At 45.1% G+C, this 24,355-nt stretch overlaps 1 protein-coding gene across 2 annotated transcripts in view; it reads left to right on the top strand.

The window, feature by feature from the left end:
* Positions 1 to 820: 820 nt before the first annotated feature.
* HAVCR1 (hepatitis A virus cellular receptor 1) overlaps positions 821 to 24,355 on the top strand; it is a 39,842-nt gene continuing 16,307 nt past the window's right edge. The window contains exons 1-6 of one of the 2 annotated variants that reach the window (XM_054488393.2): positions 821 to 932; positions 11,156 to 11,275; positions 11,735 to 11,792; positions 14,190 to 14,522; positions 17,051 to 17,380; positions 20,601 to 20,708. In XM_054488393.2, the coding sequence (XP_054344368.1) occupies positions 11,747 to 11,792; positions 14,190 to 14,522; positions 17,051 to 17,380; positions 20,601 to 20,708 (817 nt within the window). In that variant the 5' untranslated portion in view covers positions 821 to 932; positions 11,156 to 11,275; positions 11,735 to 11,746. The remainder of the gene's footprint in view (positions 933 to 11,155; positions 11,276 to 11,734; positions 11,793 to 14,189; positions 14,523 to 17,050; positions 17,381 to 20,600; positions 20,709 to 24,355) is intronic. The other variant, XM_063665315.1, reaches the window with a different exon arrangement.

The following is a 24,355-nucleotide window of genomic DNA, read 5'->3' as shown; positions in this document are numbered from 1 at the left end:
GTCTCCTCTGGAGAGCAATCACGGCTCACTGCAGCCTCAACCTCTGGGCTCAAGTGATCCTCCTGCCTCAGCCTCTCTAGTAGCTGGGACTACAGACACCTGCCACCATGTCTGGCCTAATTTAATATTTCCTGGAAATACTTCTTTTCTTTTTATTTTTAAACAGAGTCTCATTCTGTCACCCAGGCTGTAGTGCAGTGGTGCAGTCTTGGCTCATTGCAACCTCTGCCTCCTGGGTTCAAACAGTTCTTGTGGCTCAGCCTTCAGAGTAACTGGAATTACAGGCATGTGCCACAACTTCCAGTTAATTTTTTTCTTTTTTTAGTAGTGTCTAAAATTCTAAATACTGGCCGGGCCCAGTGGCTCACACTTGTAATCCCAGCACTTTGGGAGGCTGAGGTGGGTGGAACACCTGAGGTTAGGAGTTCGAGACCAGACTGGGCAACATGGTGAAACCCCATCTCTACTAAAAATATAAACATTAGCAGGGTGTGGTGGTAAAAGCCTGTAGTTCTAGCTACTCGGGAGGCTGAGGCAGGAGAATTGCTTAAACGCGGGAGGCGGAGGTTGCAGTGAGCCGAGATTGGGCCACTGCACTCCAACCTGGGCGATGGAGCAAGACTCCATCTCAAAAAAAAAACAAAAACAAAAACAAAACAAAACAAATGCCCAGTGGAGAACAAGTACTGTAACAATCTCCCTGCGATCTGTTTAAATTTGTAAGTGGATCAAATCCAGTAAAAAGATCAGCCAACTGGAGAAATGTAATGTTCAAACGTGCTTCCCCGTATTCTTATGTAAAGGTGTGGCAAAGAGATAAAGAATGGAATTCCGGGAGAAAGTAGTCTTAATCTATAAAGATCTTTGGAGGAGGGCTACAAACAGACCAGGAGGAGGGAGGAGAAGCTGGAAAACTGCCTTCTAACTAACTGGTAAGTGCGGTCCTCTGGAAACTTATGACAAAGAGAAAATCAGGATATAGTTGCTTGGACTTTCGTAGTTTTACATGAGATATAAGGACAATAATGATTGAGCCAAGAAATTTAGGGGAAATTTACATAAAATAGAGTTTTTTGGATTTCCTGAGAAATTGACTTTTATTTAAATGGAATCATGGACTGCCATAGCAGCCTTATTTAAACTTTACCTGGGCAAATTTAGTGTGAGAAATAGGAGGAAAAACTAAAACTGCAGAAAATTGTGTGGTACATTTGTGTTAAGCTGTGTTTATTCAGGCTGGCTTGAAACTGTGACTTTAGGTGCAATACATACTTTTGGTGAGCTTCTCCTTATCTGTAAAATGGGTATTATGTAATAATATGGAAATGTGTTGAGGGCATAGCTCTGTTAGTAGTTTTATGATTTGTAAAGTAAAAATATTAGGGGGTGTGGTGGCTCATGCCTGTAATCCCAATGCGCTGGGAGTCCGAAGCAGGGGGATTGCTTGAGCCCAGGAATCTGAGACCAGCCTAGGCAACATAGTGAGATCCGCCTGAAAAATAATAGAAAAATTTGCTGAGTGTGGTGGCACATGCTTGCAGTCTCAGTTACTGGGGAGGCTGAGGCAGGAGGATGGATTGAGCCTGGGAGGTGGAGGATGAAGTGAGCCAGAAAACTCTGTCTCAAAAAAAAAAAGAAAATTGTAAAAAAAAAACCCATATAAAGATAATGTTCAGTAAAGTAGAAGCCTAGTACTGACTGCTGACTTTTATGACAGAGTCTTGCTTTGTCACACAGGCTGGAGTGCAGTGGCTCAATCATAGCTCACTGTAACCTCGAACTCCTGGGCCCAAGCGATCCTCCCACCCCAGCCTCCTGAGTAGCTGGGACTACAGGAGTGCACCACCATGCCCGGCTAATTAAAAAAATTTTTTTTGTAGAGATATGGTTTCGCTATGTTGCCCAGGGTGGTCTCAAACTTCTGGGCTCAAGCAATCCACTTGCATCAGCCTCCCAAAGGGTTGGGCCTACAGGCGTGAGCCACAGCACGCAGCCTTGCTGCTGACTTTTTGTTTTGTTTTTTTGAGACAGAGTCTTGCTCTGTCGCCCAGGCTGGGGTGCAGTGGCTCCATCTCAGCTCACTGCAACCTCCACCTCCCGGGTTCAAGCAATTCTCCTGCCTCAGCCTCCTGAGTAGTTGGGACTAGAAGCACCTGCAACCATGCCTGGCTAATTTTTTTGTATTTTTAGTAGAGATGGGGTTTCACCATGTTGGCCAGGCTGGTCTGGAACTCCTGACCTCAAGTGATCTGTCTACCTCGGCCTCCCAAAGTGCTGGGATTACACGTCCGGCTGTTTTGTTTTGAGAACAGGTCTTGCTCACTGGGAGCGGTGGCTCCCAGTACTTTGGGAGGCCGAGGCAGGCAGATCACCTGTGGTTGGGAGATGGAGACCATCCTTGCTAACACGGTGAAACCCTGTCTCTACTAAAAATACAAAAAATTAGCTGGGTGTGATGGCACATGCCTGTAATCCCAGCTGACACAGGAGAATCGCTTTAACCCGGGAGGCGGAGGTTGCAGTGGGCCGAGATCGAGCCATTGCACTCCAGCCTGGGCAACAAGAGCGAAACTCCATCTCAAAAAATAAAAATAAAAATAAAGAAAAAGAGAGAGACAGAGAGAGAAAGGGTCTGGTTCTGCTGCCCAGGCTGGAATGCAGGGGTGCAATCACAGCTCCTTGCAGCCTTGACCCCTGCTCAATCGATCCTTCAACCTCAGCCTTCCAAATAGTTGGGACCACACACTTGTGCAACCATGCACAGCTAATTTTTTTATTTTTATTTTTTGTAGAGATGGGGACTCACTCTGTTGCCCAGGCTGGGCTGCTGATTTTTGAAGGTTTGTAGTAGTCTCATGTGTTAGAAATTATTGAGCTTGCAAAGATTAGTGAGTATAAGCAATATGGTTTGTTTGGAACTTTGTGAAGCTTAGAGTGACAGGGTGTGACCAACCTGGGAAGGTGGGCAGCTTTTAGAGTTTGGACTTTGCCTTAAAGGCACTGGCAAGCCATTAAATGCCTTTGAAGTGGAAAAGATGTTTAGAGAAATACATGGGAAGATTAAGAAGTTATCCGCTGATGTGAGTCCTCTTCCTCCCCCATAGCCTGCACCTGCAGGTAGCTGCAGAGCATCAACCTCATGATCTCCTACTTCCAGTGATACCTGAGTGCTGCCAGATGGTGGAACATTTGTCCTTACTTGATTTGCTCTCCTAAAGCTCTCTTCAAATTCCCCAAACCTCTTCCCCATCCTTACTGCTAACCACAACCTCCGCCTCCCGGGTTCAAGTGATTCTCGTGCCTCAGCCTCCCGAGTAGCTGGGATTACAGGCATGTACCACCACGCCCGGCTAATTTTGTATTTTTAGTGGAGATGGGGTTTCTCTGTGTTGGTCAGGCTGGTCTCGAACTCCCGACCTCCAATGATCCGCCTGCCTCAGCCTCCCAAAGTGCTGGGATTACAGGCGTGAGCCACCGCGCCCGGCCCTTACTGCTAACTTTTAACTGTTTCCTTTTTCACTGAGGAAGCAATCAACCTGGAGCTTCCCCAGACATAAGTGCTCACTTAGCGTGTGCACCAACAGGATATCCCTGGTTGTGAATTAGAACCTTCTACTTGGGCAAAGGATCACACTCCTCTGTTGACTTGTTGCCCCAGCAAATTTTCCCTTTCTTCCCCTTGATTGTCTCCAGATCATACAAACATGCTGTTATTTTTATCACTAAAAAAAAAAAAAAAAACACCCAGGATTTTCTCCTTCCATTTTTGCAAAACTTTTTTTTTTTTTTTTGGAAGACGGGGACTCACTCTGTTACCCAGGCTGGAATGCAGTAGTGCTACCATATCTCACTGTAGCCTCAAACTCCTGGGCTCAAGTGATCCCTCCCCCTTAGCCTCCCAAATGGCTGGGACTATAGGCACTCACGTCCAACTACTTTTTTCAATGCAAACTCCTTGAAAGTGTTTCCTGTATTCAATTATCTCCTGATTTTCCTCCTTGTAAACTTTTTACTGCAGTATAAAGTACTGGGCTCACTGATAATCTCCAGCTTGCTCAGTCTATGACAAATCTTAACCCTTTCCTTTGCAGCTTTTGACCCACGATTGCTGCCTGTTCTTTGATGCATTTGCTTCACTTGTCTTCTAGGACCTTTTCGCTTTTTCTCTTACCTCCTTGGGCTGCTTCCATTTCTGTGTTGGTGCCTCTTCCACCTCAGCGCTCTCTCACCCAGGCTGGAGTGCAGTGGCTCACTGCAAGCTCCGCCTCCCAGGTTCACGCCATTCTTTTGCCTCAGCCTCCTGAGTAGCTGGGACTATAGGCGCCCGCCACCACGCCCAGCTAATTTCCACTTCAGCCTTTAACAAATTTTTTTTTTTAATTGATTAATTTTTTTTTTTGAGATGGAGTCTTGCTCTGTCACCCAAGCTGGAGTGCAGTGGCATGATCTTGGCTCACCGTGACCTCTGCCTCCCAGGTTCAAGCAATTCTCCTGCCTCAGCCTCCTGAGTAGCTGGGATTACAGGCATGTGCCACCACACCCAGCTAATTTTTGTATTTTTAGTAGAGACGGGGTTTCACCATGTTGGCCAGGCTGGCCTGGAATTCCTGACCTCAAGTGATCAGCCTGCCTTGGCCTCCCAAAGTGCTAAGATTGCAGGTGTGAGTCACCACACCTGGCCTTAAAATTTATTCTTATGTAGAGATGGTGTTTCACCATGTTGGCCAGGCTGACCTGGAACTCCTGACCTTAAGTTATCAGCCTGCCCCGGTCTCCCAAAGTGTTGGGATTACCTGCATGAGTCAACATGCTTGCCCCCATTTTAACCTTTTGATGCTGGAAGTCCCCAGGACCTAGTCCTTAGCATCAAGCATTCTTTTGAATCTCATCCTTTGAATTCCTACCTCATTCAGGCTCCTGGCTTTAAAATACCATTTCTAAGCCAATAACTTGTAACTGTATCTTTAGCTCAGACCTCCCTCCTGAACTCCAGCAGTCTCCACACGGGCCTAAGACATGTCAAACTCAACATACTTAAAACCCTGAATATTTCCTCTAAAACCTGTGGTCATACAGGTTTTTTTTTTTTTTTTTTTTTAGACGGAATCTTGCTGTGTTGCCCAGGCTAGAGTGCAGTGTCACGATCTTGGCTCACTCCAACCTCTGCCTCCTGGGTTCAAGCAATTCTCCTGGCTCAGCCTCCTGAGTAGGTTGGATTACAGGCACCCACAACCATGCCTGGCTAATTTTTTGTATTTTTAGTAGAGACAGGGTTTTGCCATGTTGGCCAGGTTGGTCTTGAACTCCTGACCTCAGGTGATCCACCCGCCTTGGCCTCCCAAGGTGTTAGGATTACAGATGCGAGCCACTGAGCCCAGCCTTTGCAGCTTTTTTTGTCTTAATTGGTTGGAACCTCCAGTTCTTCCAGTGGCTCAGGCCGAAATCCTTGGAGTCATCTTAGGCCCTTTCTCCTCATATCCTACAGGAAATCCCGTTTGCTCCACCTTCTCCACCTCCTTGGCTCAAGCCATTCTCCTGCCTCAGCCTCCTGAGTAGCTGGGACTACAAGTTGCATGCCAGCATGCCTAGCTAATTTTTCTTTTTCTTTCTTTCTTTTTTTTTTTTGTAGAGACAGGGTCTCGCTATGTTGCCCTGAGCTCCTGGGCTCAAGCAGTCTTCCCGCCTTGGCCTGCCAAAGTCCAGGGATTACAGCTATGAGCCATCACATCTGGCTACTTTAGCTTGAGTGAGGAAAGTTCATTGACCACTTCTACTGCTAACCCATCCCTTCTGGAATCTTGCCATAGTCTCCTGACAGGTCTCCCTGCTTTTCAATCTAGCAGCCACAGTGGTCCTTCTCAAAGGAAGTTAGATCCTATCACCCTATGCATCTGCAGTGGTGCTTCTTTTCATGTGGGGTAAAAGCCTATGTCCTCAGAATATGGCTCCTAAGTTCCATGTGTCTGTCCTCTACCCTCACTCCTCTGTGATCCCTGTCCCTCGCTCTGTTGCTGTCACGCTGGCCTCTCTTGCTCTGTAAACACACCAGGCACCCTCCTGCCTTAGGGCCTTTGCCTTTCCTGTCTGTCTCCATGGAAAGCTTTTGCTGTCTTGGCTAACTCCCTTGTCCTTTGTCTTAGTTCAAATAATCACCTTCTTGGTGAAAGTAATAGAGACTATTCAAACCTGACCACCTTGTTTAAAATTGCAACTCAGTGCCTCCTGAACCCTCCACTCCCAACCACCTTTACCCTGCTCTTGGGTATCCTTTTGCCTTTTTTGTATTAGTATTCATCAACTTGTAATGTGCTGATAAATTACATTTTAGTGATGTTTTAAAAATCTGTATATTTATTTTTCAGTTAAATGTAAGTTACATGAGGCCGGGCGTGGTGGCTCACACCTATAATCCCAGCACTTTGGGAGGCCAAGGTGGGCGGATCGCTTGAGGTCAGGAGTTTGTGACCAGCCTAACCAACATGGTGAAACCCCGTCTCTACTAAAATTACAAAAATTAGCCGGTGTGATGACGCATGCCTGTAATCCCAGCTTCTTGGGAGGCTTAGGTAGGAGAATCACTTGAACCCAGGAGGCAGAGGTTGCAGTGAGCTGAGATCGTGCCATTGCCCTCCAGCCTGGGCAAAAGGAGGGAAACTCCATCTCAAACACAAAAAAAATGTAAGTTACATGAGGTCAGGGGTCTTTGGTTCATTGGTACATTCCAGATGAATAGGCTCATTTCTAACGTATTGCAGATCATCAACAAATACTTGTTAAATGAGTACACTTTTGGTATTTTTATATATTTTCTTTTTTGAGACAGAATCTCATTCTGTCACCCAGGCTGGAGTGCAGTGGTGTGATCTCAGCTCACTGCAACCTCCACCTCCCAGGTTCAAGCGATTCTCTTGCCTCAGCCTCCCTAGTACCTGAGACTACAGGCACGCGTCACCACGCCTGGCTAATTTTTGTAGTTTTAGTAGAGACAGGGGTTTGCCACGTTGGCCAGGCTGGTCTTGAACTCCTAACCTCAAGTGATCCTCCTGCCTTGGCCTCCTAAAGTGCTGGGATTACAGGTGTGAGCCACCATGACTGGCCTTTTATATATTTTCTATGGTAAACATAGGTGGTACCTTGTAATTTTTATATCTTTGTAAAAGATATGAAAAAACAGAAGCATCATATTACTTGTTATGAAATGAGAGGAGTAAGTGAAGGAAAATAACTAGCTTAGGGCAGTGGGCAGGGCAGGAAGAGAAGTGAAAGGTAGGAAGACAGTTTTGGAGGGAATTGCAGAAGTCTGGATTATAGAGGCCTAATATAAAGTGATGGGGATGAGGGAGAGACTGACAGGTACAATGACGTGGAGTTGGTGAGTCCCTAGTTGTGGAGGGGGCCTAAGAAGATCTTGCTGTGGTGAAAGCATGGGGAATATGAACAGCTGAACTGTTTTGCAGGAGGCTGGAGCTGGAGGTACGATGTGCGCTGAGATAGCAGGGAAGTAAGTGGTGGTTGCAAGAAAGAACAGTGAATTATTTTCTTTTCTGAATTCTTTCTTTTTTTTGAGACGGGGTGTCAGTCTGTTGTCCAGGCTGGAGTGCAGTGGCATGATCTCAGCTCACTGCACTGCAACCTCCACCTCCCGGGTTCAAGCAATTCTCCTGCCTCAGCCTCCCAAGTAGCTGGGATTACAGGCACCCACGACCGCGCCCGGCCCATGTTCTGAATCATTTCAATTCACTGCCGTTAATCTTGGTTTACACAGATGCAGTTCCCTAGTGAGCAGCTGGAAATTCAGCTTTGGTGCCCAAGTATTGTCACTTCCAGCTTTACCCCACAACTGGGATGCATCCTTCAGGGGGTCATTAAGTTTGCCCTAAAGAGTAGTGATTCATGGAGGTTATATAGCTCATTAAAAAAATCCACTGTGCTATATTGTTTGGGAGTCTTTAGAACACAGGTGTCTCTCATGGGAGATGGTCCTGTGTCAGAAAATTCAATCCTATGGAATTGTACAGTTATGTAACATCTCAGAGCCTTGGCTCCACGTCCCTGTCTTGCCTCTCTCTGGCTCATCTTTTCCTCCCCTTGAAACACCCTCCACTCATTCTTCTCACATGTCACTTTTTAAGAAATTCTTCCCACCCCCCACATTCCATCATCAAAATGAATGATCTTTCCCTGCGGGTTTGTGTTTCCATTTGTTTATCTATTCAATTAATAACTTTTTTTTTTTGAGAAGTCTCACTCTGTGGCCCAGGCCAGAGTGCAGTGGCAGGATCTCGGCTCACAGTAACCTCCGCCTCCCGGGTTCAGGCGATTCTCTTGCCTCAGCCTCCTGAGTAGCTGGGATTACAGGCACTCGCCACCACACCTGGCTAATTTTTGCATTTTTGGTAGAGTCCGGTTTCACCATGTTGGCCAGGCTGGTTTGGAACCCCTGACCTCAAGTGATCCTCCCGCTTCGGCGGCCTCCTTTGGATTACAGGTGTAAGCAACCATGCCTGGCCTCAACACTTAAATTGCCTTAAAGGAGTTTATGGTCTGGAGTTGGGTGCCACGCAACACAGTCGCTATGTGTGACAATTTAAATTTTATTTTTTTATTTTTAATTAATTTATTTTTTTGAAAGCTCTGTCATCTAAGGCTTGAGTGCAGTGGTGCACGCCCCGAAGACTGTCTCCTGGGCTCAAGCAATCAGAAATTTTAATTAAAATGAAATTAAATAAAAATTTTTAGGCCAGACATGGCGGCTCACACCTGTAATCCCAGCACTTTTGGAAGTTGAGGTGAGCATATCACTTGAGGCTAGGAGTTCCAGTCCAGCCTGGCCAACATGGTGAAACCCCGCCTCTGCTAAAAATACAAAAATTAGCCAGGCATGGTGGCCCGTGTCTGTAGTCCCAGCTACTCAGGAGACTGCGGCAAGAGAATCGCTTAAACCCAGGAGATGGAGTTTGCACTGAGCCGAGATTGTGACACTGCATTCCAGCCTGGGTGACAGAGTCAGACTCTGTCTTGGAAAAAAAAAAAAAATTAAAAATGCCTTAGTTGCCCTAGCCACATTTCAAGTGCTCAATAGTCATATGTGGCTAGTGGCTGCTGTAGTGCACGAAACTCACACAGAATAACTCCGTTACCAATATTCTACTGGAGACAGAATCGATCCTATGGAATTCAAATTCAAATCCTACGGAATTGTATAGTTATGTAACATCTCAGAGCACTGGCTCCACATCCCTGTCTTGGCTCTCTCTGGCTCATCAGTTCCAGAATAACTCCGTTACCAGAATAACTCCATTACTAAAATTCTACTGGGCAGCACTCTATAGGAGGGAATAGAGACAGACACTACATATATTGCACACACAGATAAAATGGATTAAGGAAAACAAGATAATAACAGTGAGAGGGACTGATTGGCTACTTTAGATTGAAGGACCAGTGAAAAATGTGCAGGGAGGTAACATTTAAGCCAGGATAAAAATGAAAAGGAAAAAAGTGAAAATGGTGGGGCCGGGGAGCTAGATGGAGAACACAGCCAAGGAAAAGGCCTTAGGGTTGAGGCAAGTTGGAAGAAAGCTCTAGTGGCTGGGGCTGAGTCAGCAGGGGAGAGAGTGGTAGAAGAAATCGATGGGGTAGGTAAGGGCCAGATCACCAGGGCTTCAGTAATTTGAGTAAAGATTGAGGAATTATTATTATTATTATTTTTCTGAGAGAGGTATGAGAGGGTTATAAGTGGGGGAATGACGTAGTCTGATTATGTATTTACCTTTACTTCACTCATCCTGATTTCATTAGTTGCTTACTTACCCGTGTCCCTGCCCGATTACACAATTCTGGATTTTTGACGTCCTTAGTATATTGAGTCATGTCCCATCAGCTCAATATGTTAGTAATAACTGGTTGAATTGAATTAGCTTTTTTTTTTTCAATCTTTTTTTTCCTTAAGAAACAGGGTCTTGCTCTGTCACCCAGGCTGGTGTGCAGTGGCACAATCATAGCCTCCAACTGCTGGGCTCAAGCAATCCTCCTGCCTCAGCCTCCTGAGTAGCTGGGACTACAGTCATGTACACCAGGCCTGACTATTTTTGTTTGTTTTTTTGCAGAGAGGGAGTCTTGCTATGTTGCCCAGGTTGGTCTCAAACTCCTTACCTCAGGTGATCCACTTGCCTTGGCCTCCCAAAGTGTTGGGATTGCAGGCATGAGCCACTGTGCCTGGCAAGAAATGAATTTTTATTTTTATTTTTGAGATGGAGTTTTGCTCTTGTTGTCCAGGCTAGAGTGCAATGGCTTGATCTCGGCTCACTGCAACCTTCACCTTCCAGGTTCAAGCAATTCTTCTGCCTCAGCCTCCTAAGTAGCTGGGATTACAGGTGCCTGCCACCACCCCCAGCTAATTTTTGTATTTTTAGTAGAGTCAGGGTTTCACCATGTTAGCCAAGTTGGTCTTGAACTCCTGACCTCAGGTGACTGGCCTACCTTGGCCTCCCAAAGTGCTGAGGTTACAGGAACGAGCCACCATGCCCGGTCAAGAAATGAATTTTTAAACACTGCCATACAAAACACTATGCTAAGACCATCCACTTCCCCATGAACCCTGTCATGAGCTGCAAGATATAGAGCATCATTGCCTCCTTGGAAGTTACTGAATTCTTAGACCAGAAGAGGAGTTAATGAAGTACTAGGCAAGCTTACTCATGTTTGTATGGTTTAATGATTAAGAGCAGAAGTCAACCGCCCAATTTAACGCATGTGGGTGCTTGACACAGAGCCTGCTATATAGTATTCTCCAAAAACCTTAGCTAGTGCTATTAGTGCATATGATGTAGGTTTAGTTTTCGAAGTTCTTCCGTGGCCCTTTTTGCTTATTATATCAATCCTTGATGGGAGATAGAGGAAGCATTTTTAGTGCTGTTTTACAACTGAGGAAATAGAGGTTTGAAGAGAACTCAGGGACTCTCAGGGTTACCCAGCATTGTGAGTGACACAGCTTGGATCTGAACGTAAGTCTGCTCCAGACTTCTGTTTCCTGAAGCATTCTCTTGAAATCCATTGGTAAGGAGATGCAGTCTGAATCATGTTGTCTAGGAGCATGAAAGGTTAAGCACAGTGATTCACATTCACTCTCAATTTCTCTTGCTCTGTCGCCCAGCCTGGAGTGCAGTGGCGCGATCTCGGCTCACCGCAAGCTCCGCCTCCCGCGGGTTCACGCCATTCTCCTGCCTCAGCCTCCCGAGTAGCTGGGAATACATGCGCCCGTGACCACGCCCGGGTAATTTTTTGTATATTTAGTAGAGATGGAGTTTCACCCTGTTAGCCAGGATGGTCTCGATCTCCTGACTTCGTGATCTGCCCGCCTCGGCCTCCCAAAGTGGTGGGATTACAGGCGTGAGCCACCACGCCTGGCCGTTTCCTTTTTGTTTGTTCCCTGATCCCCTGTATCAGGACCAGGAGTCAGTTTGGGGGCTATGTGTGGGGAAGAAGCTGAGAAGTCAGGGGCTGTTTCTGTGGACAGCTTTGCCAGTCCTTTGGAAGGCAGAGAGCTCTCAGCTGCAGGGAACTAACAGAGCTCTGAAGCCCTTATATGTGGTCTTCTCTCATTTCTAGCAGAGCAGGCTCATATGAATCAACCAATTGGGTGAAAAGATAAGTTGCAATCTAAGAATTAAGACTTGATCAGATACCATCTGGTGGGGGGTACCAACCAGCCTGTCTGCTCATTTTCCTTCAGGCTGATCCCATAATGCATCCTCAAGTGGTCATCTTAAGCCTCATCCTACATCTGGCAGGTAAGTGAGTAGGTGCCCTGGGCGGGAAGAAGGGAGTAGAGGGGGGTTAGAAGCCAGAGAATGGGGTAGGGGAAGGGGAGGGGATGGTGGTGGTGGATGGATGTAGATGTTCTTTGGGCACTGTTGTGTGGCTATGAGTTAACTGGTGAGCAGGACCAGAATAAAGTTTTAGGCCAAAGAAATTGCTTAACTGCTATGAATTACAACATTCATGGCTAAATGAACAAGGCAAGATGCAGCACAGTGTGTCACAGGCTGCCATTTGTGTTTAAACAAAAAGGGAGTGGTTAGATATATATGCATAGACACATGTATATAGGAAATAGTGACAGTGGGTACTGTGGGATGGGGACAGAGGGTGGGAGGTGGAGGGAGGGTTAATCCTTATTTTATTCTTTTATGCCTTCTGATTTTTTTCAGCCACGTTCAATTCTTTCTTTCCTTCTTTCTTTCTTTCTTTCTTTCTTTCTTTCTTTCTTTCTTTCTTTCTTTCTTTCTTTCTTTCTCTTTCTCTCTCTCTCTTCATGAGGTCTCACTCTGGAGTGCAGTAGGGCAATCTTTTTTTTTTCTTGAGACAGAGTCTCACTCTGTCGCCCAGGCTAGAGTGCATTGGCACAATCTTGGCTCACTGCAACCTCCGCCTCCTGGGTTCAAGCAATTCTCTGCCTCAGTCTCCCAAGTAGCTGGGATTACAGGTACTGCCACCACTCCCAGCTAATTTTTTTGTATTTTTAGTAGAGACAAGGTTTCACCATCTTGGCCAAGCTGATCTTGAACTCCTGACCTTGTGATCCACCTGCCTCGGCCTCCCAAAGTGCTGGGATTACAGGCGTGAGTCACCACGCCTGGCCTAGTTGGGCAATCTTGATTCACTGCAACCTTGACCTCCTGGGCTCAAGTGATCCTCCCACCTCAGTCTCCCAAAGTGCTGGGATTATAGGCGTGAGCCACCACACCTGGCCTAAGTATTTTATTTTGAAATAAACACTTTAATTCAAAACATTCTATGAGATAAGGAAAGATTAAAATAGGCATATCCTAATTTTTAAACACAAATTTCTGGAGTGATATATGCCTTTGGGATTATGGGGGAAAAATAATCTCTCATTATATACTTCTATAACCAAATTGTAATAGCATGCATTATATGTGTAATCCAAAAAAAATGATACTAGTATTAGGCAAAATTAAATAAGAATTTCTTGGTGGCCAGGCGTGGTGGCTCACACCTGTAATCCCAGCACTTTGGGAGGCCGAGGCGGGTGGGTCACGAGGTCAGGAGATCAAGACCATCCTGGCTAACATGGTGAAACCCCGTCTCTACTAAAAATACAAAAAAATTAGCCAAGCGTGGCGGCATGCACCTGTAGTCCCAGCTGCTGGGGAGGCTGAGGCAGGAGAATGGCGTGAACCCGGGAGGCGGAGCTTGCAGTGAGCTGAGATCGCACCACTGCACTCCAGCCTGGGCCACAGAGCAAGACTCCGTCTCAAAAAAAAAGAAGAAATTCTTTTTAACAAGACTAATTTAATTTTTTTAAACAAGACTAATTTAATTTAATTTTTTTTTGTCTAAAAAAAAAATTAAAAGAATGCTAACATAGAAAAATGCTTATAATCTCAAATTTTAAAAATTCCAGCGATATCAGCTAACTTGGAAAAAGGGGAAAAACCTTCCAGCTATAATGTCTATTTACAAGGCTGGGCATGGTGGCTCATGCCTGTAATCCCAGCACTTTGGGAGGCTCAGGTGGGTGGATCACTTGAGGTCAGGAGTTCAAGACCAGCCTGTCTCTACTAAAAATACAAAAATTAGCCAGGCATGGTGGCATGTGCCTGTAATCTCAGCTACTTGGGAGGCTGATGCACGAGGATTGCTTGAACCCGGGAGGCGGGGGTAGCAGTGAACCAAGATCTTTGTGCCACTGCACTACAGCCTGGGTGACAGAGCAAGACTCTGTCTCAAAAAAATAAAAAATAAAAAATGAAAAAATGAATAAAATATTTTTTTAAAGAAACTAAAACAAGTAAAAAAAATTAAGAGAATTCTTTTTCTTTTTGGGGTGGGGGGAGACAGAGTCTGCTCTGTCACCCAGGCTGGAGTGTAGTGGCACAAGCTCAGCTTGCTGCAACCTCCGCCTCCCGGGTTCAAGCACTTCTCCCTGACTTAGCCTCCTGAGTAGCTGAGATTACACCACCACACCCCGCTAATTTTTGTATTTTTTTTTTTAGTAGAGATCAGGTTTTGCCATGTTGGCTAGGCTGGTCTTGAACTCCTGACCTGGGTTGATCTGCCTGCCTTGGCCTCCCAAAGTTCTTGGATTACAGGCGTGAGCCACTGTGCCCAGTCAAGATGAAATATTGAGGCCTCATTCTCAGTTTGTCTTTTCTTCATTGCAGATTCTGTAGCTGGTTCTGTAAAGGTTGGTGGAGTGGCAGGTCCGTCTGTCACACTACCCTGCCACTACAGTGGAGCTGTCACATCCATGTGCTGGAATAGAGGCGCATGTTCTTTATTCACATGCCAAAATGGCATTGTCTGGACCAATGGAACCCACGTCACCTATCAGAAGGACACACGCTATAAGCTATTGGGTGACCTTTCAAGAAGGGATGTCTCTTTGACTATAGAAAATACAGCTGTGTCTGACAGTGGTGTATATTGTTGCCGTGTTGAGCACCGTGGGTGGTTCAATGACATGAAAATCACCATATCATTGGAGATTGTGCCACGTAAGTTTTTCTTTGATATTTCTGGCTAGTTAATTGAATTTTCTGTTCGGTAGTAATTTTCTTTTTTCTTAATAGGGAAAGAGGAGGTTCCTGTAAGTCCTGTTTTAAAATAAACTCTTGTTCTTGGGAAATAGAATAACTTCTGTGTAGATGAAGTTGCAAGGCCAAGCATAATTCAAGGTCAGGCTAGAATCAAACCAGCTCCTAAAGCAGTACAGTTGTTCCTTGATATCCATGGGAAATTGGTTCCAGGACCCCCTTGATACCAAAATCTGCAGGTGCTCAAGTCCCTTATATAAAATGGTGTAGTATTTGCGTGTAAACTATGCACATAGTCCCATATGCTTTAATCTCTAGATTACTTATAACACCTAATACAATGTAAATACTATGCAATTGGTTGTTATACTGCATTATTTAGGGAATAATGACAAACAAAAAAGTCTATATTTGTTCAGTACAGCAGACAACATATCCTTCTTTTTCCACCATACATTTTCCATCCAAAGTCTTGGTTATATCTACAGATATAGAACCCACAAATATGGAGGGCCAAATGTACTTCAAACATAGTAGTTGGTCCAAGAAATAGCATTTACTGCTCCATAGTAAAATACAGTGAATATTTTTATCAAGCTGAATTTATTCACCTTGAAGAACTGTCCTTTTTTACTTTTTTATTTACTTTTTTTGAGACAGAGTCTCGCTGTTGCCCAGGCTGAAGTGCAGTGGCACAATCGTGGCTCACTGCAACCCTCTGCCTCCCAGGTTCAAGCAATTCTCCTGCCTCAGCCTCCTGAGTAGCTGGAACTACAGGCAGGCGCCACCATACCCAGCTAATTTTTGTATTTTGTGTTAGTAGAGATGGGGTTTCACAATGTTGGCCAGGCTGGTCTCGAACTCCTGACCTCAAATGATCTGCCTGCCTCAGTCTCCCAAAGTGCTTGGATTACAGGTGTAAGTCACCACGCAGGGCCTTTTTTTTTTTTTTTTTTGAGATGGAATCTCACTCTGTTGCCCAGGTGGCAGGCTGGAGTACGGTGGTGTGATCGCTACTCACTGCAAACCCCACCTCCTGGGTTCAAGTGATTCTCCTGCCTCAACCTCCTGAGTAGCTGGGACTACAGGAGTACATCACCATGCCCGGCTAATTTTTAAAATTTTTTTTGTAGAGATATGGTTTCGCTATGTTGCCCAGGCTGGTCTCAAACTTCTGGGCTCAAGCGATCCACTTGCCTCGGCCTCCCAAAGGGCTTGGCATACAGGCATGAGCCACAGCACCCAGCCTTGCTACTGACTTTTTGTTTTGTTTTTTTGAGACTGAGTCTTTCTCTGTCGCCCAGGCTGGGGTGCAGTGATGCGATCTCAGCTCACTGCAACCTCCACCTCATGGGTTCAAGCAATTCTCCTACCTCAGCCTCCTGAGTAGCTGGGACTACAGGTGCACACCACCACGCCCGGCTAATTTTTGTATTTTTAGTAGAGATGGGGTTTCACCATGTTGGCCAGGCTGGTCTCAAACTCCTGACCTCGGGCGGTCTACCCGCCTCGGCCTCCCAAAGTGCTGGGATTACAGGCGTGAGCTACCGCCCCCAGCCGTTGCTTTTTCTTAATGAATCTTCTTCCACTAAGGTCTTACAATGATAATAGAACCCAATACCTATGACCTTAATAAGCTGTGTCTCTATTTTCGTTTTAATTAAGAGGAACTTTAATTTGCAGTCTCTTAGCTTTTGGACTTGGATTGTTTCCCTTGTAAGGGTGAGCAAGATGAGGTCAATTCTTTTTTTTTTTTTTAAGACAGGGTCTCGCTCTGTTTCTCCAGCTGGAGTGCAGTGGCCCAGTCTCTACTCACTGCAACCTCCACCTCTGGGGTTCATCAATTCTTGTGCCTCAGCCTTTCAAGTAGCTGAGATTACAGGCATGTGTCACCACACTTGACTATTTTTTGTAGAGATGGGGTTTCACCCTGTTGCCCAGGCTGGTCTCGAACTCTGAACTCCTGAGCTGAAGTAGTCCACCCACCTTGGCCCCATAAAGTGCTGGGATTACAGGTGTGAGCCACCACACCCAGTCTCTACAAAAAAAGTTTTTTTTTTTAAATTAGCCAGGTGTGGTGATGCCTGCATGTAGTCCCAGCTACTTGGGAAGCTGACACAGGAGGATTGCTTGAGCCTGGGAGTTCGAGGCAGCAGTGAGTTGATCATGCCACTACAGTTTGGCCTGGATGACAGAGTGAGACCCTGACCCCAAAAAAGTGCTTCAGTGCAAATATGAGGCATCTGTTCTTATTTGCTGAATATGCATGCACCTTTCAATACATCTACTTTTCTTTTGGAAGGAGGGGTATGTCTCCAAGGCCCTCTCCTGTCACAGTTTCTAGTTGGGCAATGACCAAGATTGACAGTTCAGGAAGTTAACTCCACCTAGGGACAGTCTGTCATTGGTGTGCTAGGGTATAGTTCCAGCCTGAGGCTCTCGTTTCTTGTTTGACTTATGCTCACTCTCATGTTGATTTCTGACTCCAGCCAAGGTCACGACTACTCCAATTGTCACAACTGTTCCAACCATCACAACTGTTCAAACGAGCACCACTGTTCCAACGACAATGACTGTTCCAACGACAATGACTGTTCCAATGACAACAACTGTTCCAACGATGACTGATCCAATGACAATGAGCATTCCAACGACAACGACTGTTCCAACGACGACTGTTCCAACCACAATGACTGTTTCAATGACAATGAGCATTCCAACAACAATGAGCATTCCAACAACAACAAGTGTTCCAGTGACAACAACTGTCTCTACCTTTGTTCCTCCAATGCCTTTGCCCAGGCGGAACCATGACCCAGGTAAAACAGATGTGTTTGGGAGCCCAAAGGCCTTCTAATGAGGAGCTGCAGACCATCCAGGGCATTGTATCAAGGTAGAAGGACAGTCTAGAGTGAGGGGTCTTACCTGGGTTTCAATCAGGGTCTCCTCAGGGTTTGTGATCCTCCCCAACTCCCAAGTTATATGCATCGTTTACACCAATAAGCATTTTTGGAGTGAGGGAACCCATTGCTTTTTGTCAGATTCTCAAAGAAATTGATTATTAACAAAAAATAGCTGGACCACTGATGTAGAACATCTAACAGGGATACTGTGGATCTGACTCAGCTAGGTACGGCTTTATGATGAAAACACAGGGAATGCCAGAGAACCAAGGTCAGATAAATGAGATTGTGTCCTCACGAAGAGCTCTGAAGAGAGATCATTTAGTCTATTCTGAAAGCAGACCTTGATTTCAAAGAAGTTAACATTTACTGTTTTCTATCTACCAGGCACCGTGCTTCATGCATTTAATTCTTAGGATAATTATATTCACTGTAGGTGTGGTTTATAATTGTCAGAACTGAGACAGAGTCTAAAAGTTCATTGTTGAAAGTTACACAGATAGAAGCCAGGTGCGGTGGCTCATGACTGTAATTTTAGCCGAGGAGTTCAAAACCAGCCTGGGCAACATAGTGAGACCTTGTCTCTACATGGTGGTGCATGCCTCTAGTCCCAGCTACTTGGGAGGCTGAGGTGGAGGAATCGCTTGGGACTGGGAGGTCAAGGCTACAGTGAGCCATGATTGCACCACTGCACTCTAGCCTGGGTAACAGAGTGAAAAAGAAAGAAAAGAGAAAGAAAAAAGATATTTACACAGTTAGAAAGTGGTTGAGTCAGGTTTTGATTTCTGTTAGCTTGAAACAGGGCCAGTACTTTTAACTACTGGATCATGCCTCCTATTATGAGCACTGAGTTTTATGTTTGGATGAGTTTGCCCTGATCTAACATTTTTACTGAAAAAAACCCTTAAACAACCACACTGTCTTTTCAGGGTAGTCAATGACTTACACATTTTTACTTCAAAGGTCCTTTAATTTATTTGTGTACAGTGGAAATTGCAAAAGGTGTGATTTATACTTAGGAAAAAGTAACATTGGATTTAAGGGCTTCAGGGATTTAGAATGTACAGGTTTATTTTTTTCAGTTCAGGCCATATAGTTGATACTTCAAATTCCCTGTAAATAAGACATTAGATTTAATACAAATGGAGGATAACTTGACTTATAGGTAGGGAAATAGCTTGTCATTCTGAGGACAAGTATAGGTTCAAATCTTCCATTTCCAGGATTTAAAAGATAACTTTTAGTGGAGATTCTCAAAGCCCTCAGAAATCCATTGACCCCTTAGGGTGGCTCTGGATTCTGAGGCGTAACAAATGTCACAACCTCTTAGCTGGAAAAATCTGATGGAACATATTGATTTCCCTTGACTCCCATTGAATTGTGTGTGTATTTAACCAGGAGAGATCTGAAGGATTGGGCTAGTAGCTCAGTTTGGAAGAGAGGGTGTTAATTAGGTCATACCTTGGATTTTAGAGCCATAAAAGTTTTGTAAGAAAAGCAGTTTTGTTCCAGGCAGCTGCACACACTAGAGAGTCTGTTAGACTTTCTCAATGTTGATTTCACTTTTTAATACTTAGCTTGTGTCTGCTAAGGTGTATAGATGAGTGGACTTGTTTTGGAGAACATCCCCAAGTCACTGACTTCATTTAAAGCCGAGATTTGGGAGAAAGTTGCCTTTCTCCTAAGAGTTGGTTTATATGGCTATAACCTGGAGGATGGTATCAATTGAGGTTTTTCTTGTCTGGGTAGTTTTCTAAAGAGTTTGCGTGAGTTGAACATTACAGTCCAGGAATGAGAGAACCCTGGAGCAAATAGAATGCAGGGACATTTATCTTTGCATCCAATCCTCCCTGCTCAGTGCTGCTAGTACCTGCTCGCTGCCTAAAACATCCATGGAAGAATTGTATGTATGGTTGTAGGAGCAGTGGAGAAAAGAAAGATGCCATAAGGACCCAAACTTAGGAAAGAAGTTAAGCTCAAGAGATCTTTTGCACAGAACTCAATTGGGTACAGACTGCCCACATGACTCTCCTGTGTTATTCTGTTTTTCGTTCCGAAAGAGAGCCACATCCTCTTACAGCTTTGAGCACTAGAGGAAAACAGGAAAAAGTTGACAACAGGAGAAAGAGCGATGTTGAAAAGTGAAGTTATGGAGACTGTGGTGGGGAAGGAGAAACAGACCAGTGAGAGGCAATAAGGAAAGCCCAGGTTTGGGAATTCAACCAGTCACCATCACTAATTGACTCTAAATTTCTGTGGTGCTCTAAGAGAAGGGAATCATGTAAATGCATTGTGAAGAGGCAAGTGATCAACTTTGCAAATAACGTGAGATATCTGATAGGAAATAAAGGAGGGATTTCAGGAAAGGAAAGGTGAATATAGCCCTATGCTGGAGAACTCCTAATGGAAGCTTTACAGTGAGAAGTGTAAGATGAGTCAGAAAACACAGGAAATCACCCCTAAAGGAATGACTAGAATGCAGATGTGGAAGGAGCTGGGGTCAGGGCCTGCCAGGAACCTTACCTTTTAGGGTTGCAAATCATTACCAAGGCTGACGTTGGGCAATATTGTCAGCTTTAAGAGACCTCAAGGAATTAATATTGTATCTATTCTGTTAGTTATTAGATGTGTGGATAATTGAACTTGAGTAAGGCCAGGAAACCCAGAATGGGGCTGTTGTGAAGGGGGTAGGGCATGTTAGTGCAAATTCCTAAGCCCCCATTTTCTGAAAGTGAAATATCACTTGTATGAATAAAATAAAGCTTAATTGGGTGTTCTACATAAAATGCCCTTTTGTTGGCTTTGTCTATTTAGAGGGAACCTGGGAGTATAGAAAGTTTGAGATAATCGTATATATTGACTGTGTAGAACATTATCTAGATCGCATTTCCTCGTGTTAATGAGATAATTAGATAGCAGGGCAATGCCTGAAGGCCATCTTTGAATACATTTCTAAGAGGAGCCGAAAGGTTCAGAAGTGGGTCGGTAGAAGCCCTGCATGCCCACTGTGGAAGGCCAGGAGAAGGGCCCATGGAAAGTTGATGGTAATTCCTGATTCTAGTTTTGTTCTTTATTTTTCTTGGGGTGCACGTTTTCCTCCACAAATGGAACAATTCTTCCATTCTTTTCATTCCAGTAGCCACTTCACCATCTTCACCTCAGCCAGCAGAAACCCACCCTACGATACTGCAGGGAGCAATAAGGACACAACCCACCAGCTCACCATTGTACTCTTACACAACAGGTAACTGCGTTCTCTTTCCTGAACACCTGGGATCATTCAAACCTTGATAACCATTGACTTTGTTGAGAGCACACGCTCTGGAATACGACTGATCTGACTTGAGTGCCAACACCAGCCACACAGATCAGTCATTTGACTTGTGCAAATATCTACCCTTTCTGAATGTTTTGTCATTTTTGTGTGTGTGTGTGTGTGTTTTTTTTTTCTTTTTTTTTTCTGAGATGGAGTCTCACTCTGTCGCCCAGGCTGGAGTGCAGTGGCATGATCTCGGCTTACTGTAAGCTCCACCTCCCAGGTTCACGCCATTCTCCTGCCTCAGCCTCCCGATTAGCTGGGACTACAAGCGTCCGCCACCACACCCAGCTAATTTTTTTGTATTTTTAGTAGAGATGGGGTTTCACCATGTTAGTCAGGAAGGTCTCCATCTCCTGATCTCGTGATCTGCCCGCCTCCACCTCCCAAAGTGCTGGGATTACAAGCGTGAGCCACCACGCCCAGTCTTTTTTTTTTTTTTTTTTTTTCTCTCTTTTTGAGACTGAGTCTTGCTCTGTTGCCCAGGCTGGAGTGCAGTGGCATGCTCTTGGCTCACTGCAAGCTCCGCCTCCTGAGTTCAAGCCATTCTTCTGCCTTAGCCTCCCGAGTAGCTGGGATTACAGGAATGCACCACCATGCCCGGCTAATTTTGTGTTTTTAGTAGAGAGGGGGTTTCACCTTGTTGGCCAGGCTGGTCTCAAACTCCCGAGCTCAAGAAACCCTCCTGCCTTGTCCTCCTAAAGTGCTGGGATTACAGGCATCAGCCACCATGCCCAGCTGTTTTGTCATTTGTGAAAAGGATGTAATACCATGATCTTGCAGAATGCTTGTGAGGATCAAATGGGATGAAAGATTTGGGACATAGTTACAGGGGGTAAATGATAAATATAATAGCAGCTATTATTATTATTCCTTAGAACATCAAGAGTCCAAATGCCTGACTGCCACAGGTAGCTTATGTGATTTGGAAACATCCACATGCATATTACCTTGTTTTTAGAAATCAAATCAACCAGTCTTGAATCCAAACCTATTATTTTGACTTGATTCCTTGGGCCAGGGCCTTAAAACAATTAAATCCAGCCCTCTGGTATTTAGCTCAAACACCAGACCCTACGCTTCTCATAAGTCCCAGACCCCAAAAAGTACCAGGAGGCTTCCACTGACTCATCAAATTTGTATTTACATGAGCATTCTCAGATGGGGCTATGATTTGAATGTTTGTGTCCTTGCTATTAAGGGAAAACTCCCAAACTGGGTTTTCTCTCTCTTCTCACACCACGTCAACAAAAATCATCAACTCAGATGAAGACTTCTGTGACCAAATGTGTGAAGTTTTTCCCCATACACCAAGCAGTGGACACCGGCTGTGTGTTTAATTCAATTCTCACACGGTCTACCCGGAGAGAGGGTCAGATCCCACAGGTTAGGGGCTCAGACCCCAAGACTGCCCCTCCCACCCCCACCACACACACCAGTCACAGGTTCGGGGTCTCTGGAACTTCTGACTGGCCAGTTTCAAGTTGGGGTTCCCACAACCCTCTCTTTGGGTTCTATTAATTTCCTGCAGTGGCTTCCAGAACTCAGGGAAACACTTATGTTTACCAGATATTTATAAAGGATATTGCAAAGGATACTGATGATGAGATGCACAGGATGAGGTATATGGGAAAGGGTTCCATGCCCTTCCTTGGGAACTCTACCTTCTAGGAACCTCCAAGTGTTTGGCTATCTGGAAACTCTCAAAACTAGTCTTCTTTTTTTTTTTGAGACAGGGTCTTGCTCTGTCATCACCCAGGCTGGAGTGCAGTGGCACGATCTCGGCTCACTGCAACCTCTGCTCCCAAGTTCAAGCAATTCTCCTGCCTCAGCTTTCCAAGTAGCTGGGATTACAGGCATGTGCCATCATGCCCGGCTAATTTTGTATTTTTAGTAGAGATGGGGTTTCATCATGTTGTCCAGGCTGGTCTCAAACTCCTGACCTCAGGTGATCTGCCCACCTCAGCCTCCCAAAGTGCTGAGATTACAGGTGTGAGCCACCACACCCAGCCCTTTTGGGTTTTTATGGAAATTTCAAGTCAACATTCCATCCCCCAGGGGCACAGGGGAGGACTCTCTCTGGGAAGTGTCTTATGACCCACAATCAGAAAGGCAGGGGAAATTAAAGTTCTGCCTTGTCAGGTGAAAGGAGAGCTGGAGAAAGTCAAAGATTGTTTCCTGAGGTCAAACATACTTATCATGATAACAAAAGACTATAATCAGGGATATGGGAGTTATGAGCCAGGAACCATGCACAGACATCTATCTATCTATATATGTATGTATAATCTCATAACACCACACCCCTAAATTCATGTTGATAGCTAATTCCCAATGCAAGTATTAAAAGCTGGGGCCTTCAGAGCATGATTAGGTCATGAGAGCCCCACCTTCATGAATGGAATCAATGCTCTTATAAAAGGCCCAAGGTACATTTTCTGGATGGGAGAGAAACAATAAATTAATTAAACAAAAAGAGGCCCAAGGGAACTTGTTTGCCCCTTCCCCCATATGAGAACAAATAGAAGACACCATCTATAGGGAAGAGGACCCTCACTAGATTGAGTAATCAGCCTGTGCCTTGATCTTGGACTACCCAGCCTCCAGAACTGTGAGCAATAAATTTCTGTTTAAATTACCCAATCTAAGCTATCTTATCATAGCAGCCTGAACAGACTAAGACACCCACACCAACATCAAAGAGGCATGCCCCTCTGAGATCCTGCTACTCTGCTCCAAACAATCCTTACTATTCTTTCAAGTCTGAACAGGCCTCTTAGAGTCTCTGCTCCTTGGAATTGTAGAATTGACCTGTCTTTCCTTGTGATGGAGAAAGGTGATACTGAAACCTGTCATCTTTCCCAGCTAACTCTCCTTGTTTCCCTTAGTGGTAAGCTCTGGGAGTGCCCTGTGCTGAGCTCCTCTGTGATGCTGAGCTGGCTCTGTGTCCTTGTGTGGCATCCAAGCAAGGTCACACCTTGCAGGCCTTCTTGTGTGTATGACTCATTGTACTCAGCAGTTGCCAATCTGTAGGCAGCTGCTCCCCAGCCTGCATGGCCTACCTTTTTCGCCAATCATTCCTGGTAGCTGGTTAATTTAAAATGGACCTGCAGTGTGATTCATAGAGGGACTCATTCAACTGGGATTAGATAATGGTGACATTTCATTTTGAAAGTGTAATCCTTAGCGCAAACTGTTTCCAGGCACAAAAGCAAAATGAAAATAGATAAAAACACAGGGTAACAGTGGTAGGAGCAGCTGCACCCCACTCTTTGAGAGTGTAAGGAGGAAGAAAGTAGGAGTGGGGAATCATTCTCTGAAATACTATGTCAGTGAAACCTGGTCAAGGTAGAGTTTTCCAGGGTGGAACAGACAGTGGAGCAGCTGTATCCCCAGGATTTGTGTGGCTGCTGCCATTTAGGCCATGGATCCAAGGCTCTTGGGCCAAGTTCTTACTGTGCCTGTGTTGGCCCTCAGTTGCCTAAAGCCTCATGGAAGCAAGGAATATTAGATCTGGAAAGGATTGGAGCTGTCATATGGCCCACTACCCACCTTTGACAGATGTATGTGCCAGG

Source organism: Pongo pygmaeus, chromosome 4 (assembly GCF_028885625.2).
Source record: "Pongo pygmaeus isolate AG05252 chromosome 4, NHGRI_mPonPyg2-v2.0_pri, whole genome shotgun sequence".
NCBI classification, from domain to species: Eukaryota; Metazoa; Chordata; class Mammalia; order Primates; family Hominidae; genus Pongo; species Pongo pygmaeus.
This window is presented reverse-complemented; position numbering and strand designations above follow the sequence as displayed.